The 19,497-nt window shown below is 38.3% G+C and overlaps 1 protein-coding gene across 1 annotated transcript in view; it reads right to left on the bottom strand.

Moving 5' to 3' along the window:
* Tektin-A (Tektin A) overlaps window positions 1-19,497 on the bottom strand; it is an 84,244-nt gene that overhangs the window by 23,429 nt on the left and 41,318 nt on the right. Inside the window, exons 3-4 of the mRNA XM_067151924.2 lie at window positions 19,233-19,451; window positions 9,564-9,782 (exon numbers count right to left, since the gene is read on the bottom strand). Coding sequence (XP_067008025.2) covers window positions 9,564-9,782; window positions 19,233-19,451 — 438 coding nt within the window. The remainder of the gene's footprint in view (window positions 1-9,563; window positions 9,783-19,232; window positions 19,452-19,497) is intronic.

Raw genomic sequence — 19,497 nt, 5'->3', positions numbered from 1 at the left:
CCCCCGTTCATGTGGGATATGCACTGCTTTTGTCAGGCTAGAAACTTACCCCTCCAATGACAATGGATGCAGCAAGATAGTGCAACAGCCCCCACTGTGGAGGAGGCACTTATCCTTCTGTACTGACACTGTGGAAATCACCAAATTTCTTATGGAACTCCATTCGTATACCCTTCCTGTTCCCCAAATTTCACAGCCCCAAATGCTTACCTATGGGGCATGTTGAAGGAATTAGTTTTCAAGACAAATGACCCATCTATGAATATTCCTGAATTACAGGAGAAGATAATGTCCTCTTTTTGGTATCCTTACAGCAACCTTTGTGCTTCAACATGTTCAATCATCTTCAGAAATGTTATGAACGATGTGTGATACGTTATGGTGCACATTTTGAACACATACTCTACCAATGCAATGAAATGACCTTTCAATGTCAATTGTTTTGTCACATATGGTAGATCCACAGAAGGTATATGACAAGAGTACCAAGGGAAAGGAGGTTTGCCTTACAGGAGAGTTACGAGATTAAGGGTAGGTTGTTGCAAGCAATCAAAGGAACAGTAAACTCACAATTTAACAGACTATTAGGAGCTAATAGTTGTCTGTAAAATTGAAATTCCATTCAATCATGAATCTTCGTATTTGTATTCAAAATAGAAGACTTTCAGTACTGTTAAGATACTTTAAACGAAGGGGCTGCCTGGCCGAGGCGGTAAAGGCGTGCTCGGTTCGCCCGGAAGGACGTAGGTTCGAATCCCCGTCAGGAAGTCGTAAAATTTAAGAAACTAGATTTCCACTTCCGGAGGTGCACATGGCCCTGAGGTTCACTCAGCCTACACCAAAAATGAGTACCAGGTTAATTCCTGGGGGCAAAGGCAGCCGGGCATAGAGCTAACCACTCTACCCCATCAAGTGCCGAGGTTGCGGACAGTGGAAGCCTTTACCTTCCACTCCTCCAAGGGCCTTCATGGCCTGTACGGAGATGACCTTGCTTTGCGTTGCTTTCCTTTACTTTAAAGGAAGCCATTTTATATGTGGATTCAGCTTGACAAATGCCTTAAATTTCAGTGCTTTCCACTTATACACTGTTTCTTAATAATTATTGACCAAAATTGTTGAAAATGTTTGTAATAAGGAGTTGCCTCTGGATCTGATGAGGCATATATTAACTACTGACAATTTGGCACGAGCTGAAACTGTTTCTTCAACATTATCATTGTGGCAGTATTAACACTAGGTTTACCGCAGCGGTCAAAATGACCTTTTCAGTTTTGTTTTCTCTATCACTCTCGTTATACGGTTAGAACATACAAACCCTTTGGTGGCTTTTATTGATATTAAGTGTACTTTTTGGCATATAGCTTCTCAAACCCGTAACTCCTTTCTAGTTAGCGCTATGAGTTCATATACCTACTTTTACCGGACGGTCATTTTGACCGGTATTGCAATAGCTACCCCATCAGACTTTTGTAGCATTCATTTAGAACGGGATATCATTCTAACAAGCTGTTACAGTGTACTTTATTGCCATAGTATCGAATAGAACTTATTGTTGTGCTGCAATGGGACAGCTGTTGGCTCCTTTCAAACAATGATACAACTACACTGACAGGAAAATACAGTCAGTATTTGTTCAGTAATGAAAGGTGAGCAATCGTAACGAGCAGTCAAACGCCGTGTTCACTCAGTACAAAATTCAAACATGATTTCCCGATTGTTTGTAATTACTCCAAAGAAACATATTCTCGCGTAGTCTGCAAATGGATGCCGAAATTCTGAAGCATAAGCATATAATTTCCCCATCACAATCAAGCGATGAAGCTGGGACTGATTTAGACCTCAGTAATTTCGAAGAGGTGTATAACTTGACAGCCGGCCCCGTGGTGTAGGGGTAGCGTGCGTGCCTCTTACCCGGAGGACCCGGGTTCGATTCCCAGCCAGGTCAGGGATTTTTACCTCGACCTGAGGGCTGGTTCGAAGTCCACTCAGCCTACATGATTAGAATTGAGGAGCTATCTGACGGTGAGATAGCGGTCCCGGTGTAGAAAGCCAAGAATAACGTCCGAGATGATTTGTCGTGCTGACCACACGACACCTTATAATCTGCAGGCCTTCGGGCTGAACAGCGGTCGCTTGGTAGACCAAGGCCCTTCAAGGGCTGTAGTGCCATGGGGTTTGGTTTGGTTTTGTATAACTTGACAAACGGAAATAGTTCGGATAGTGATTCTAGTTGCGTCGAGCCTGAAGAATTACCATGTGAACATGAAATCACACAGCAGTCTTCGACCTCATAGGTTAGGGAACTACCCGCCAAATGGCGATGCACACACACTAGCAAAGCAGCTGATGACAATGGTAAGCCTATTTGAAGTTAGTCATTTTGTATTTATGTAATTCTGTGAACAGTGTAAGTAAGTTTGGTATTATATTTTGAAGGTAAAGGAAACACTAAGGAAGGTAAAGAAATTACTAGCAAGGAGCACGATATCAACTACAGAAGGCCGAGCATACGCTGTGGTAAGTCAAAATACGGGCATGGTCAGCACATGACGGTCGGCGAGGAAAAAGTCGCTTTGGATGGAACAGTGTGGACTCTTGTTGATCTCCAAAACCTGCCAGGCCGTCGAGGAAGTAAAATATACTGAGGGAAGTCCGAGGTCCCACAAGACAAGCAAAACGCCACATTGAAGGAACTTGTGCCGCTACAGCTTGTCGTCTTTTTCTTGACGAATCCAAGCTGCGCCACATCGAATGATATACTGCGGTTGGAGCCCGCGAAGTTCTGAACAATCCTGAGGGAACACTTTCTTTGGAAGAATTGGACGCTGACATTGGTATTTTATACGCACGCGGAACTTTTGGAGCTGTCACGAACGTTCTCGATCTGTGGTCACAGAAGTGGGGTCCTGGAATTTTCTCCCAAACTATGGCACGAAACCATTTTCCGGATATCATGAGGTTTCTTCGATTCAATGAAAAATCTACCAGCAGGGATCACCTGAAAATTGATAGATTGGCACTTGTATCTGTTGTGGGGGATAAGTTTATACCTAATTTTACTATTTGCTTCAGACCAAGTGAGAACATTACCGTGGATGAACAGCTCTTTCCATCGAAAGCTGCCCATTTATTCAGTATATGGCCAATAAACCAGAAAAGTGTGGTATGAAATTTTGGTTGGCTGTCGATGTGGAAGCCAAGTATCTTGTAAACGGTATTCCCTATCATGGAAAAGATGAAACGCGACCCACCGATCAAATCCTAAGTGAACACGTAGTATTGCGTCTTGCTAAGTTTTTCATCAATCAGGGAAGAAGTGTGCAAAGGAAACAAGATTATTGAAAGGTGTGCAATCTGTAGAAAACTGGTCTGTGGTTAAGTTCACTTCAAAGGTGACCAAGCAAAGTGTGTGTACAGTGCAAAAAATAAGTTGAAAAGCAGAAAGTGACATTCTGCCTTAGTAGTGTACTTATTTGTATATTTATTTATTTATTTATTCACTATAGTGTTTACAAGTCATGCATGATAAAAATTAAATTATGGTCTATGATGTTTTTATACTCAATTCGAACCTTTTCCTGGCACCAATATCCTCAAGAAACGAATACGTGCCACTATCGGTCAAAATGACCGCTTCGGTAAAAGTAGGTAGAAAGAATGTTTGGTAATCCTAGTGTTAAGACAGCAGTGGGAATTGACTGAAATTTCTTAATTTAATTTTTTTTTTTTTTTTTTTTTTTTTTTTTTTTTTTTTTTTTTTTTTTTTTTTTTTTTGTATAAGATTTTATTTTGTTTAGACCTTTGGAATTGGAAAAATTCTGTTTTAGAAACTTTTTTTATGTGTTGTATCAAAATTATAATTTATCTGTAAATTTTAATATTATGTTTTTTGTTGTCAAAATTTGCAAAACGGCGTGTATTTAGACGTGAAGTTCTAGAAGCAAGTTTCCTGTTGTATAAACAAAGACCTTTTCTCAAACATTTGTCAACAAGAATGAAGAGACTTCTGATTGGAGAAAATAAGAGTTAATGTAATTGGTGAATGTGAAAGTCAAGGGTAAATCCTGTTTTCTGATGGGTTCTCTTTGGTGGCTGCACTATTTCCTGTTTCTCAATCTTACCCTGCTCCTTTGGTAGGAGCAAGGTAGCATCTGGGTCTTTGATCATCTGACCATCTTAGTGAGCGGACGTGCTCTTCTCTTGGTCCGCTCGTGGGAAACCCGGTCTCAGGGTAAGCACCGTTTTTACGTTTATTTCGGTTTTCAAATTCATTTAAATGTAATAATTTCCTTTTCATGCACAGGAGTTTATCCTCGAAATTCACGTTCACCACTAAATTTGTCTAAATGACTTAGCTTTACAGCTAAGGTCTTGTACCTTTGTTGCGGAGGCAATACCCTCTTTTTTTTTTTTTTTTTTTTTAGCTTTGTAACTAATAATGTAATTAACTTATCCCTCGGGTGTGCCCCCCTGTATTTTTGTGTCACCTTACGTAAGTATGGAAAATCTATGCTCACTACCTGAAGTGTTTTAGGTAGTGATGCAAGTGTTCTGTACCTCAGTGTTTGATCTTCTTTCTACTTTTGTGTAGATTGCGATTAGCCCTCATTCAATCATCATGTATCATTGGAAATTTTCTTTCAATTCAAATTCTTTTATTAAATTTCTTGTAATGAACTGTGCATGTCCGCAGACGCAGTTAAAACACCTTAATTTTCCTTTATAAAAGTATTTCTATTTTCAGTTTTGATTTGTTCCTTTCTATTATGAGTTTTGATTTCCTTTCTGAGTTTTGATTTGTTTCCTTTTTCTTAAAATAAATATGTGTAATCCAAGGCAATTACCCTGTATGGTTTTTTTCTTCGCAAAAGGCAACGTTCCATTACCTCTCAGGGTTCCATGCCGCTTTCCACATCCATCTATAGTTGTCATGTTCCTTAACCTCTTGTTTACATTTTGTGCTGCAACACTTTTGTTGAACTTTAAGTTGTCTCTTAATGTGTTTAAAATTTTCATAATTTTTTTTTTTTTTTTTTTTTTTTTTGTGTAATCAAGCCGTCATGGTTATAATCATCATCATCATCTTTGTCATCGTCAGTTTTCTGACTGCCCCTCAGAACAGCTTCAGCAATCTCCTCCTGGCTCTGAATTTGGTAGCCTTCACTGATGTCTAGACATTTTACAATGTCATTCTCACTGATCAAAGTTTCACAAAAACCAGAGTTCTGGTTCTTATCTACTCAACAATTAAGTTTTTCAAATTTTTTATTATCTGAATTTATTTACTGATTAACCTCCAGGCTCTCGCACCTATAAAAGTCTTGAAAGAGCTCGCACTGCGGCAATTGGACCGCAAAAGAAAAGTTGGCAATTTTTCCATGTTAAAACATTTTATTATGGTGTAAATTGGATAAATGACAAAAGGCACATATTAGGCAGATGTGAAAGTATGTTTAATTAATTAATGCGCTAGAAAGAGTAGTAAAATAAAAACAGAATAATAAAACAAGAATAAGTCGTTCAAACAAGAAAAATATAAACGTGATTCAGCTTCACAAGGAACCTGTTGAACTATACACAATTCACAACAAAGTAAAATCAATATTGCAATGAAACGTCTCATTCCTGAATTAAAACAATGAAAAAGTACAATGTCATAGAAGAATTACTCGTAAGATTCTCTCTCGGTATTACTGTCACACTTCTCACAGGTAACTCGACGTTGGCATTTGAGGATTTGTCTCTTCCTTGTATTTTGATAGAGAAGCAAAAATTTCCTTAACCCACATGCACCCACCTGCCCTTTACTCTGACATTGCTAGGAATCCGCCAACTTTTTAGTATGCAACCTGGGTGTTGCAAGCTTTCGGTTAAAACAGTATAGTGGGTGATCGACTGCGCGTATTATCATGGGACCTGTTTTGTATTATTGAGAAATTCCACACTATTGCTTATGACACAAAAAACAGAACAATACAGAAATATAACGCATAAAAAATCCCTTTGAAATCTTAAATTTTTCATTAACTTATCTCACCTTGGAAGTCCATTAGTGTGTGTTATGGCCTTAATTATACGACACAAGCCTAACATTTGTCTGATTTTGAAATAAGGAAATAATAGGAAATCAATACGACATGAGCCTAACATTTTCCTGATTTGGAAATAAGGAACTAATGGGAAACAAATCATGAGTAAGTGAATGATGAGTTTGGAACCTATATCCCAAATACGAACTTACAGCCGTATGTTTCACTCGGTGTATTATTATTATTATTATTATTATTATTATTAAGATTCAGTCTGAGGATCAGTGGTAAAGTATTCACATCCAGGTACCAAGATCGTAGATTCAAATCCGGCAGTCGCAATCGGATCGTGAGGGGGCGGGAGAAAGTTCATTCGGTATTCCATGTCGTACGATATTACTATGCGAAAGATCTCTGGTGATATATTTCGTGTTCATTCATGCACAGGATCACTAATAACTTCTTCCTCACTAACACTGCTGAAATCAGAGCCTAAAACATCAAATATGCTTTGAATTTAGCTATTACTGAGCATTTCATGCGAGCAAGCAATTTCCTTCTCAGCAATCTTGTCAACAACTGAATACAGATTTCTCAATCGATATTTTAATCAATTCCCTTTGCCAAAGAAGCATATCAGAGCACTCTGGTGACACTTTGAGACACCAAGAACAGATATCAATTATAAATGTTTCCGAAAAAAACCAACAGATGTCACAAATGTCTCCAATATGCGACCTTGCATCCCGGCGTACCAGTCCGCTTGTGGAGTCCTGGCCCAGCCGCTCGAGCGTCCACCAGTCCGCTTACGGGTGCATAGGGGTTAATAAGACTAGATATTTTTGCCCTATACTTCAAGTTTTCCTCCACAAGGCTCATAACTAATTTATAGAAGCCTCTTCTCTGGCAAAATTTTGTAGGAATTGATGGCTGCAATATAAAGTTTACATAAAACATTACCATCTTTCTTTTTTTCTAGAGGAGTTATATGTTGAAGAAAGCAAGTCAACAGTGTCAACACCTCTCTTTGTTGAATTGTAGTCAGTAATCTACAAGGATTTGTTTGTTTCATGATCCAGCTCATTAGTACCATGCATTGAAGACAATAAAATCACAGCCTTCTTCTTCTTGTTGATGAAAGACACTAAACTGGAAGCCAAATATACTCAACTAAACTTCAAGCAATTCGTCCTGGGGGAATATGGTATCTCTTTTCTTATTTTGCTTCAAGGTTCCCAAGGTAATTAGCCCATTTTCCAACAAGTGTTTGCCCAAAGGATAACTGCTGAAGTAGTTATCAATGGTTACATTGTTGAAATTAGCACGAAGATTCATCATACTGGTCACATCAGAGCCTAAATATTCTGGGCTATTAGCACGGTTTTCTTTCCTGATAGAAATCAAAATCATGTCAGAGGATCATTCAGAATTTCCGCATCCTTCTGTTCATCTGAAACTCTTGAAGAGTCCGCAAAATTTCATCGGGATCTGAGACTGAGTAATGCTATTTCTAAACCAAGAAAGAACACAAGCTGTGGGTCGAATAAATGATCATTCAGTGATGCAAGATACCACTTGCAATATCTCACTCATGTGGCTGGATCAGCAGATTTTAAACAATGGGTTCGTGTAAATCTGTACGGTTTGATGTGTAACAGTTTTGTAGCTCTGTGTGTACATAGAAGAAACCAAAATCCCTACTTATGCTAATTTTGTGAGTGATTTATTCAGTGACCATTCAAGATTTGCATTGAAGAAATGAACTACTGGCTTAGTGCTTAATAAAAAACAGCTCCTGATTGATAACTGTTTCAGAAATGGTTAGTTAGTTAGGAAGGATACCACTATTCAACGCTACTTACTCGAAACTGCTAAGACTTCACATTTGCACAGTATTTTTAAAATATGGTTATTTTTTGAACTGCTGAAGTTTGCATGAGTGTTGAGTAGGTGTTGAGACTATCAACATATCTGAATATTACGAGCAGCATACCAACATTTTCTGCTGCTACAAACCAGGAAAAATGTTTACAGAGATGTACAAAATGATGAAGAGAGTTTATGGTGATTTGCCAAAACCAAAGAAAGTGGTTTAAGTAATGTTGAAAGTGAAAGTGGATTCGGTGGTCTTATTTGTGCACCTTGAATTCCTACTTGAGGGTCAAAGGGTAAACTACTGATAAAATCTCAGGAGACTTATGGAGAAATAAGTCTTGGAGCTTCCACCATGCATGTTGATTTGTAAATTCTGGATGAACATAAAGACAATTGTGCTTCTCCATTCACGCTTCTCACCTGATCTATCCCTGAAGAGATCAAACTGAAATCACAGACAGAACTGAGCATGATTCTGCAAATAGCCTACCAGGACTGATTACAGACATAGAAACACTGTTGGAAGTGTTATATGAACCCATTCACATCATATGATGAGCTGTGATCGCACGCAGTGTTTTAGTGCATGAATCAAATTATGAGCTCAGCTCACAATGACACATGCCTTGCTTATCTTCATATATTAGCATTCATTTGCAATATAATTTCTAATATCACACACTGTAGGGAACTAGAGGCATGTACTGCTGGTAAACAATGCTGTCTGTATTTCTGTGTGACACTGAAATTGTTGAATAACGGTTTATTTTCATCAGTATTCAGCATTCATTATGCAGTAGAACCGATTTCGCGGTAATGTCGACGAGAGATTGAAAGCGCTTGTAGAAATTGTTTTAGATGGCAATAATGACACTTTAGAAAATTAATCCAAGTTCGAGGATAGTGATAGCAACAGTGAAAGTTACTGAAGTGAGCAGAACATTGAAGAAAGTGAGAGTCAAAGTGCTGCGCCAAGTTCCTCCAAACATGCGGCCGGTGATATAAAAGAACTGTAGTGATTGGAAATTGGGGAAAAAAGACAGTAATCTTGATATATATCCATTTCGTGAATACAGCGGTGTTTCAGAAATACTTACATAAAATTTTACAGTCCACCCACCTTCCAAAATTATGATTTTTTTTTGGGGGGGGGTTACAGATGCACTCTTTTTGAAATTATTTCAAACGAAACATTTGTATCACAGCCAGCAGTCACTCAAGGAATGAAGAATGGTTGAGTCATAACCTTCAATGGCATGAAAGTGAAATTTAAATGAATTATCTGCATTCGTTTTTTATTTTATGCATGTTTTTGTGTGACAGGTACGCTCAAACTACGGGGGGGGGGGGGGGGGGCAAATTAAATATGATTCCACAGTCAACAATGTGACCATTTATTGTGACATGAATGGGTTAATGAAGGAAGGAAGTACTTTAAAGAAGATAGAACTAACAAGGCTGCAGATAAGGCTTCTAAAGAGTTCTTTTCAAAGTACAGTTATATTTTGTGTAGGCCTCGTATCTCACATGAACACTTTCCGAAACATTCACAGATTAAGGGTTCAATATAGCATTCTAGAACAAAGAACAGAACCGGTAGCAGATTGTACCCCAGATATAACATTGAACACACTGCCATTATATCAAAAGTCAACATACCAGCAATAAATCATTTTCTAGACGACGCCTGCACTCATCATTGACTGCTATCTTGTTTGCTAGTGCTGTATCCACGCGGTCAGCCTGCATCCTCAAATCCCTTGTGACATTTGTCAAAATGTCATCCAGGTAGGTGCGAAGATCTGCAGATTTCATTCGTTCTGCTTCTAACAAGCCCAAATTTTCTTTAGTGGATGTTTCCCAACTTTCTGGTGTTGACTGTCTGTAATGCAAAATTTAATGAATAGTTCAGAATTCGTTGAGACTAAAAGCAAGTACAGGAGTTTAAATTCTAAAAATAGCATACTAGATGACCTAGGAATGTGTAGTACTGGGAAAGAAATTTATCAAAGGATGTTAACTGGATATTGTGTAATATGATGGTCCAAAGAGTGAAAGAGGTGGTGGTGGTGATTGTTTTAAGAGGAAGTACAACTAGGCAACCATCCTCTATATAACACCAATCAGAGAGAAAAAATGGATGGGATCCGACTCTTCAAAAAATTAAGGCATCGTCCAAAAAAATAAAAACAAGGGCCACAAAGGGTGTGAACAGATTCCAGAGCCTGGTACAAGTAAGTGGAAGCAATGCCAGGACTCAGCTAAGTACCCCACAGTCGCCAACCCATGTTCCAAGGTTCAGAGCCCCTGGGACCCCTATTAGTCACTTCTTACGCCAGGCAGGGGATCCTGTGGGTGTTATTCTACCACCCCCACCCATAGAGTGAAAGATACAGAAAGAACAAACAATAAGGCCAGAATGTAACAGCAAGAAAACAATATCAGAATTCTGTAAAATAAGTAAGTACCGGTATATGACAATGGGTGATGACGATCTTGGTAATTATTGTTTTAAGAAGAAGTACAACTGGGCTATCATCATCCATTAATACTAATCAGAAGGAAAATGGAAGAGGTGCAATACTTCAAAGATTGAAGGTATAAGCAAAAGAAAGGGAAGGACCATGAATGGCATGAAAATGAAGACTCCCTAGACCTCACAAACCTAATTACTGTCAGGGTCAGAAAAAAAAGTGCTGACCAAGGGAGGTTATAGGAAAGTTGAACGCGAGGAGCCTGACACAAGTAAGCGGAAGCAATGCCAGACTCATGATCACTAACCCACAATCCCAAGATGAAAGATCCTGAGCCCCCTTTTAGTTGCCTTTCACAATAGACAGGGGATACCATGGATGCATTCTACCACCCCCACCCACAGGGGGATATGACAATGAGAACTGAAATATTAACTAAAAAGGAAAGTACGAGAGATAATTTGGTGGTAGTTGATGAGAGTATAAAAGAATAAAGTCATAACAGAAAAGAAAAATGAATGTATTTTAAACAATAAAGATATGGAAGTGGCACATCTTCTAAAAAAAAAAACTGCAAATAAACAAGAAATATCAATAGATGAAAAAAAAGATATAAAACTGAGAATGAACTGGAATGCAACACTCTTGTTAAGTTATTAAACAGAGAATTGAAGAAATCAGGGAGAACAACAAGATTACAGCAGACGCTACATTGAAATGCTCATAATGACAAACTATGAGGGTGATTCATATATAAACAAGAATTACCTTTTAGAATTTTTCTGAATCCATCAACAAATACAAAACAAGCACCTCATTTTTCTACACAGTGTCCTGAATTTGACACATATTTTTGCCACTGAAATGACAACTTCTTTATGCCATCCTTGAAGAGAGAAGATGATGTCTGCAGCCAGTTGCACACATGTTCCTCTACCACTGCATCATCATGAAATCACTTTCCTCCCAGTTCTTCTTTCACTCGTGGTGATTCAAATGCTTGTGACAAACCTTCTGACATAATTTTCTTTTGTTCCTGGGTGAGGAGAAAAGGAATCCACCTGGCAAACATTTGAAGACCTCGGTGTAAGAAGGTGATAACTCCATTTTTTTCTGTAAACCACTTTTTTAATGCTGTGTAAAGGAAAAATTATGCTTCTTTTGGTATAAGGAGATATCTCATACACATATACCAGCCCTATACCACTTTGGTAGAAGAAAGGGATAAATACTGGAGATATCCCTATTTTGCACTGAACGCAGTTTTATTTGATGAAGCCTGGATAACAAGTAATACTCACTGCCGAGCCTGTATATCAGTAGGCTTCCTATTAAGAATGCCAGACTCAAGGATACAATGAAACATGCATCGCAGTATGTTTGTAAGAATCACATGTGGTACTATAAATTTCTGATATCGGGATTGGGTTTGTGATCCGAAAGCGATGACTCTTCTTAGAGATTGAATTATTTAACTTGAAAGTGATAGAGAATATTTTTTAATATTGCTTCTTATATATCATTTATATTTACATATCAGTAACAATATTCCGGGCAAGAAACTGTGTTAATATACTTTTCAAAAGATTTTCTATAACAATAATTATATATTTCTAATAACAATTTCTAATAGTGTGTGCATGCAACACTTCCATTAAAGTAGACTGAAATAGGCTTGATAGTTATTTATTTCATACTCCGGTGCAAAAAAATGGGATAAGTACATTTTTAAATTAGCTGATTACTTAAAAATCGATTTCATTTTGTTGTTTTTGTGCATATAAAGTAACCCTTAGACCCTTAATCAACCTGTATAAATGATAGCATGAAATATCATGTGTAGATTTTTAAATTCGTTTTTAGTGCCTTCTAAAAAATGTGTAAAATATGAGTTATCCCATTCTTGCACTGAGGTCTTCAATTTCTGAAGCTTATTCCTAAAAGCGAAGAAATTTCGGAAATGTTTATGCACCGATCTTTTTCAGTAAGGTCACTTACAGCACAAATGTTGTCTGCAGTGATGCTTGTCCATGGTCATCTTTGGTGGGGCTCATTTTCCACTGCATTCCGTCTTGCCAAGAATTGTATGTGCCATTCCTACTCTTGGGTCTTTGAAAGGGTTGCTTCTCCAAACTGTGCACGGAGCCTTCTCAAAATTTCTGAAGCTTTAGTGCCTTCTTTCATCATAAACTCAATGATAATGTACTTCTTACTCGCTCATGATGTACTGAAGTAAGCGGTCGCTCTGCAGTGTGTGACACATCAAGCTTCATACTTCAGACATCCCCACCAACATCCTCTCAAAACCCCACCCATTTCCGTTCACTACCAGAGCCACTAATTTTAAATTCCCGTTTATATTTGATGTATCCCCGTAATAAAGAAGAAGAAATACAAAAACACATACAAACAGGCTGTGTTACGTGTAATATATGTAATACAATAATAGATGTACTGTGTACTATTTTTACAACATTGTCTAATAATGCACTATAGTCAAAATTTGGTTTCATATTGTCAAGAATATGAATTTTTGTGACAATGATACTAATGAGTTAAGGTATGGAGATAAAATAATAGAATATTAGTGAATTCTTTCTGACACCTAACATAGAGCTGAAATCATAAATGATTTCTTAAATCAAACTTAAACTCAAAAAAGTTGGAGTAATTCAAGTCAAAATAAATGTTCATTCCCTGTATTATTAAATTATTAAATGTTTATGAGCTTTGCTTGTTTCCTGAAGATCAAATTTGATGATCTGTAAGTTGAATGCTGACGATCAATTCAGCAGTCAAAATTCTAGTTCCACCCATCCCGGGGCACTATAAGAAGGACTCAGTTTCATCCGTGTCAGTTGTGAAGTGGGACTGTTTGTGACTGTGGTAATGACAACCAGTGCAGGCAAAGAGAAGACTTTGATTAAGTCACCACTAGAATCTTAGTTGTCAGCTGTGAGGGCTGCTGCTCTACCACCCCCTGAATTCCCTCCTTTTCCTTTCTTACCACGTTTGCTGCCACTCAGATACGGGTAACCGTTACCGCGGCAGCGTAATACCTTCTTTTTTTTGCTTGACGGAATTTATTTCTGTGTCCTTATCCATTTTAGATTATCATTTGAATTATTTCAGTAATATTTCTGTGCATGGGAGCAATGATGCACACGGTGTGTCAGCGGCACTACTGATGAGATTTTCGCCTGCAGTACCATTGGATGCAGCGTATGCATCATGGCAGGTAATGAAGTGGAATCCGGGAATGAATGTTTTGTTTGGTCAGAGATAATCAATAACTTTCGTATGACAGATAAATTTGTTTTGGAACTTTTCTTGCAAAAACGCTGAATGGTAAAAATCTGTGTTATTCCTGAGTGAACAATTGCTGTAAAACGGATCTAGTCAATACCGTAGCCTGTAAAAGTGCGCTGCAACAAACACAGGTAGACATGGCATTGTTTGGAGTCAATTGCTTCTGTCTTTTGTGGAATTCCATGAAATATTGCTCAAGACACAAGCTTGGCTGTCCTGGACAGTCTCTACAGTAGCACATGCAGTCCTGCACTGTTTGCATGTCTTCTGTGATCTATGCCCATTCTCCATAGCCACATATTTACTGGCAAAATGTGAAAATCTGCTCCTGTAGGAGGTGTGATAGATTCTGGGAGCCTATGAGACAGTGTTTCTTCTTCTGAGAAGGCCTTGCAACCTCACTGTTATCTTTAGACATCAAAGAAAATTATGCCAAATTGTAACGACTACAAAAATAGTAACCAATAATTAACCTCATATCCAGGTGGAGCTTATGTTTAACAACAGCTTAACAATGCACAGATAAGAGGTTCGTTTGTTTACATAGGTACTGGTGGAAATACGAGCTTTAATATCTGGCACGGAGTGTGACACATGTGTGTCATCATAAGCACTGAGTGAAAGTAGACTCATGGCACACATGTCATCATCAGCTGCAAACATGTTACATACTGTGCAATGCTTTTTCAAATTTAATTTCTCTATATGCTTTTTATATGTCATACACAAAAAATAATTAAATGTTCCACACATTCTCATTAGTTCTTGTGATATAATGCATTACTTCTTCATTATCATGATCATCCTCCTCTTTTCCCATTATCCAGCTCCTGTCAGGTATGAGCATTTATGGCACTCCTCTTTATTGAATCGATCCACCTTGCCCTTGGTCTCCCTCTTGCTCTCTTTCCCCTCTAACTTCATCTTCATCATCTGTTTTGTTATTTTCTCCTCCATCATCTTCACATGTCCAAATTATCTTAGTTTACTCCTAGCAATTCTATCATTCAGGTTTTCCATTCCAACCTCCTTTCTCACTTCTTTTTTTCTCAATCTGTCTTTCCTATCATACTTCTTAGGTATTTCATTCCACTGGCTTGAAATCTACTCTCCTCCCTACTTGTCATTGTCCAGGTCTCAGTCGCATAAGTCAATATGGGTGCGTATTACATTTTGTACACAATCTCTTACACTTCCTTGGTACTTCCTTATTCCAGACAAGGTTTCTTACACTCTAGTTGAATGCATTACCCTGTTGCACCCCTCTTGCTAATCTACATCTCCTGCCTTGAAGTTTGCATTAATTCACTGCCTAGATATTTGAAAATGTCAACAATTTCAAGGCTTTGACCACTACTTTTCACAAAGCCTTTCCTTTGTCTTGATATCACCATGGTCTTGCCTTTCTTTGCACTGATTTTCAGACCATACAATTTTCTTGTTCAGTGCATTAAGTCCTTTGCTGTTTGCTCCTCGGATCACAATATTGTCTGCAAATAGTAATAACTTCATCTCCCTATTCCCATATGCTCCCTTTTTCCTCCTTTACAATTATGTCCATAACCATTAGAAACAAAAAGGGGTGACAGCACACTCCCCTGTCTTAGTCGAATTTCATTTCTGCACCATTCTGTCTTTAAAACCAGAGTATTCACACTGCTGATGCAGTTGTTGTACATTTCGTGCACCATTTCCACTGTTTGTGTACCCAATATAATTTTGACCATGGTTTCCCACACTTTCTCCCTGGAAACACTGGCATATGCCTTTGTTAGATCTATGAACATCATGACAATTCATTTCCATGAATCACCTCATGCTGAAGATTGGATCCATAGTAGATCCTCCACTTCTAAAGCCATACTGTTTCTCTTGCAACTTATCCTTTTCCTCAGTCTTCTGGGCACACATTTCTGCCTCCATTTGTACTTTAATTAACATTCTGTACATCCATTGTAGTCCAAGAGGTCCAGGAGGCATTATCATTTCCACACTAATTTCATCCATCCCTGGTGCCTTCCCCATTTTCTTTTTTTGGACTGCTATTTACAACTCTAACATGGTTATATTATCTTTTATTGTTGAGTCATAACACTGTATTACTACCGTCTCCTCTACACAATTTCTCACATTCAGCAGTTTATCAAAATACTCCATCCATCTTCTCTTTATTTCTTCTGAATGTGCTATCAACTCTCCACCTTCCTCTTTCATCAGCTTTGTATGAAGCCTTTCTTTCCTATTACTTTGTACAATTCCATACGGCATTCTTTCACTGCTAGCTCCATCGATTTGCATCTTTTCGTACCAATTTCTTACGTTTCCTTTCATTGTCAACATACTTCATTTTGCTTCTTCATTATCTCTATTCCATTCTTGCCAGGCTTTCTTCCTTCCTTTCACTGTTTCTCTCACCTTCTCATTCCACCATAGTGTCTCCTTTTCATTCACTTATGTTGACGTTCTACCATAGGTACTCTCTGCAACACTTAAAAATGCCCTTTTGAAGTTGGACCATTCATCTTCCACATTTCTTACTTCAGTAACTGGAATTTGTTGTTTCAGTCTCTCCAGAAATTCTTCCTATACATTCTTATCTTTTAATTCCCACACTTTTATTTTACTCTCTCTTATCTCCTTTAATCTTTCCATTTTCCCCACTATCATTTTTGCTTTCATAAATCTACGATCTCCATCGAATGCTTCTCCTGGTAAAGCTGTTACATCCATCAAATATCAGTGATTTGTCCTTCCCACCAGAAAGTAATCAATTACTGATTTTATACTTCTGTCACCCCAGCCATATCTTATCATTTTCCTGATGTTTTTCTTCTGAAACCATTTGTTGCCCCCAATATTCCATTCCTCTCAAAAAACGCAACTAATCCCTCTCCTTCTTCTTTCTTTTTTCGATATCTATGTGGTCCGATTATTTCTTTCCTTCCTTGTCTTTAGTTTCCCATCTGGGCATTTAAGTCTCCCATTATAATCACATCCTCATCAGTTATCACCTTTTTTAGTTTCTTCAAGAATTCCTCAATATTCTCCTCTTTGTTCTTTGTCTGAAGTGCATACACTTGTATGAAGTCCTTCACTACTTTCCTCATTCCCATTCTAATTTTCATTATATTTTTTATTTTTACAAGCTGCTTTACATCACACCAACACAGACAGGTATTATGGTGATGATGGGATAGGAAAGGGCTAGAAGTGGGAAGGAAGCAGCCCTGGCCTTAATGAAGGTGCAGCCCCAGCATTTACCCGGTGTGAAAATGGGAAACCATGCAAAACCATCTTCAGGGCTGCCGACAGTGGGGTTTGAACCCACTATCTCCCGGATGTGCCCCCAACCGCACGGCCAACTCACCCGGTAATTTTCATTATCCTGACACTGATGTTCTCTACCATATCCACATACTCCTCCAGCTGTTTTAAAATGATCAGGTCCACCCTATTTTTGCCTCTTGGCCACCAGTCCAGTATAGTGTATATCCTTTCCTCATTCCCTTCTTTCCTTACCCCTAACATTTAACTTCACTCATCCCCACCACTTCTATACCATCTTTCTCCATAAAATCCACCACTTCTCCTGCCTTTCCTGTCAGAGTCATAAGGTTGATTATGCCTACCTTCATGATGTTAGCTACCAGTCGCCCATTTTTCATAGTTCCCCCAGTGCCCAAGAAACTGCGCATTGCTTGCAAGGTATGCCCTAACCTTTTCTGAGGCAAGTTCAGAGTACCATACCATACATAGGTTATTATTATGGTAGGAATGCCACTCCCACAGGCATTTTATACCTAATGCCAGGTGTAACTTTAAGCCAAGCTAAAATAACTGCATGAAATGTATGAAAGACTCACATGTTGAGATTTCTAGAGTATATCTGAGTGAAAATCAATAAACATAATTATTTAGAAATTATCAGCAAAATTATCTGCACTATCATACAGTTTGCATCCGCCAAGATGTTAACTTTGTGGATCCGCAGATATCTGCATCCGTGCAGAGCTCTACCTATGGTCAATACAAATAGTCATGTAAAACTACAACCTTGCTAGCAAAAATATACATCATCTGAAACTGGAGGCTTAAAAGGAGGATGAAAATACAAATAAAGGTGAAATAAATCAGAAATAGAGAAGTAGAAGAAGAAGAAGAAGAAGAAGATTATAAAAAGAGAGAACACATCCATGGTATCAGCATAATGGGAAGATACAGAGTTTGTCTTCATCCTTTTGGGTCTTTGTCTCTCATTTTCCTATGACTCTTTCCCTCTGATTTGCCATTGTGTTTACCATTTATGTAGACATCCTTCTTCCTTGCTTGCTGTCTTCGATACAGTGGTACTGACTATTGTATTAGGGGATAGTCTCCTTTGTTGGCATGAACGAGGTCTGTTCAAAATATAACCAATACTTTGAAAATATCTCTTTAAGTGGCTTACCTGCAGCCTAGTTACATTTTGCCTCCTTCCAAGTGCTCCCCTCTTCTATTAATACAACACCCTCAATATGATTTCCAGTTACAGAAACAGACCCGGTAGGCAATTTGGAGGATAACACACAGTTCCACCTGCAATTTCAGTCTGATCTCTCCAGTTCACTATAGTGTCATCCTTTCAAGATAAATTTCTGTTCAGGGAATAGAAAAAAGTCTGCAGGGACTAGATCAGTTGATTAGGATGGATTGGGAAGCACAGTTGTCTTTGTGTTAATCAAAAATTAAAAAATCGATGGTGATGTAAGAATTAGTACGTTGTCATGTTGGAGGCTCCAGGAGTTGTTTCTCCTGACATTTTCTCTCAAATGACTCAGGATTTTGAAATAATACTAGCGATTCACTGTTTGACCCTCAGATAAGACTTCACGGCTGCATGGTTTGAGTTATGAAGCTATCAGCTTGCATTCGGGTGATAGTGGGTTTGAACCCCACTGTCGGCATCCTTGAAGTGGTTTTCCATGGTTCCCCATTTTCACACCAGGCAAATGTTGGGGCTATACCTTAATTAAGGCCATGGCTGCTTCCTTCCCGCTCCTAGGCCTTTCCTATCCCATTGCCGCCATAAGACCTATCTGTGTCAGTGCAACGTAGAGAACATGGTGCACAACACTGTTGATGTCAAAACAGGCCATCAACAATAGTTTCACATTTGACCTGAACTGCCATGCTTTCTTCAGTCTCAGCAAATTCTTTCCTCAGCACTTTGATCATTTGGTAAGCCTCCACAAATGATTTCCCCAGTTTAAAGCAGAAACAAATGTTGATACGCAGCTCATAATACTGTATTCAGACATCTCGACAATGACAACTCTTACTCAACACACTCACAAACTAAAAGCTGATGAGCAAGAATTAGCTATTTTAGAAATGCATGGCAAATGACTAATTACTTAGGAAGGATAATACTATTCAGTACCACTTAACAGCAACTGCTAAAACTTCAGATTTGGGCTGTATTTTCAAAGTTCATTTACTTTTTGAACAGACCTCATTTGCAAGCTGTCATATTTCTTCTCCATAACAGACTAATACAATTTGTTACTTGCCCATCTTGAAATCGGGTTGCCCCTGGTCTAAAGAGGATGGTAGGCGATGTATTTTTTAAGTTGATATTCAGAGATTCAAAATCATAACATTCCTTCTTATCACTCCAGTCCATTTCCAGTCGCTGCTTGATGGCCTTATTACATCGTAGTTGCTCCTCCATTTGTTTCAGAAGACGATTCATCAAGTCTCTCACTTCACTCATCAATGATACTTCCTGAAAGGTAACGCACATTTAAGTTCATTGCATTACAAAATTCCAG

Source organism: Anabrus simplex, chromosome 7 (assembly GCF_040414725.1).
Source record: "Anabrus simplex isolate iqAnaSimp1 chromosome 7, ASM4041472v1, whole genome shotgun sequence".
Taxonomy (NCBI): Eukaryota; Metazoa; Arthropoda; class Insecta; order Orthoptera; family Tettigoniidae; genus Anabrus; species Anabrus simplex.
This window is presented reverse-complemented; position numbering and strand designations above follow the sequence as displayed.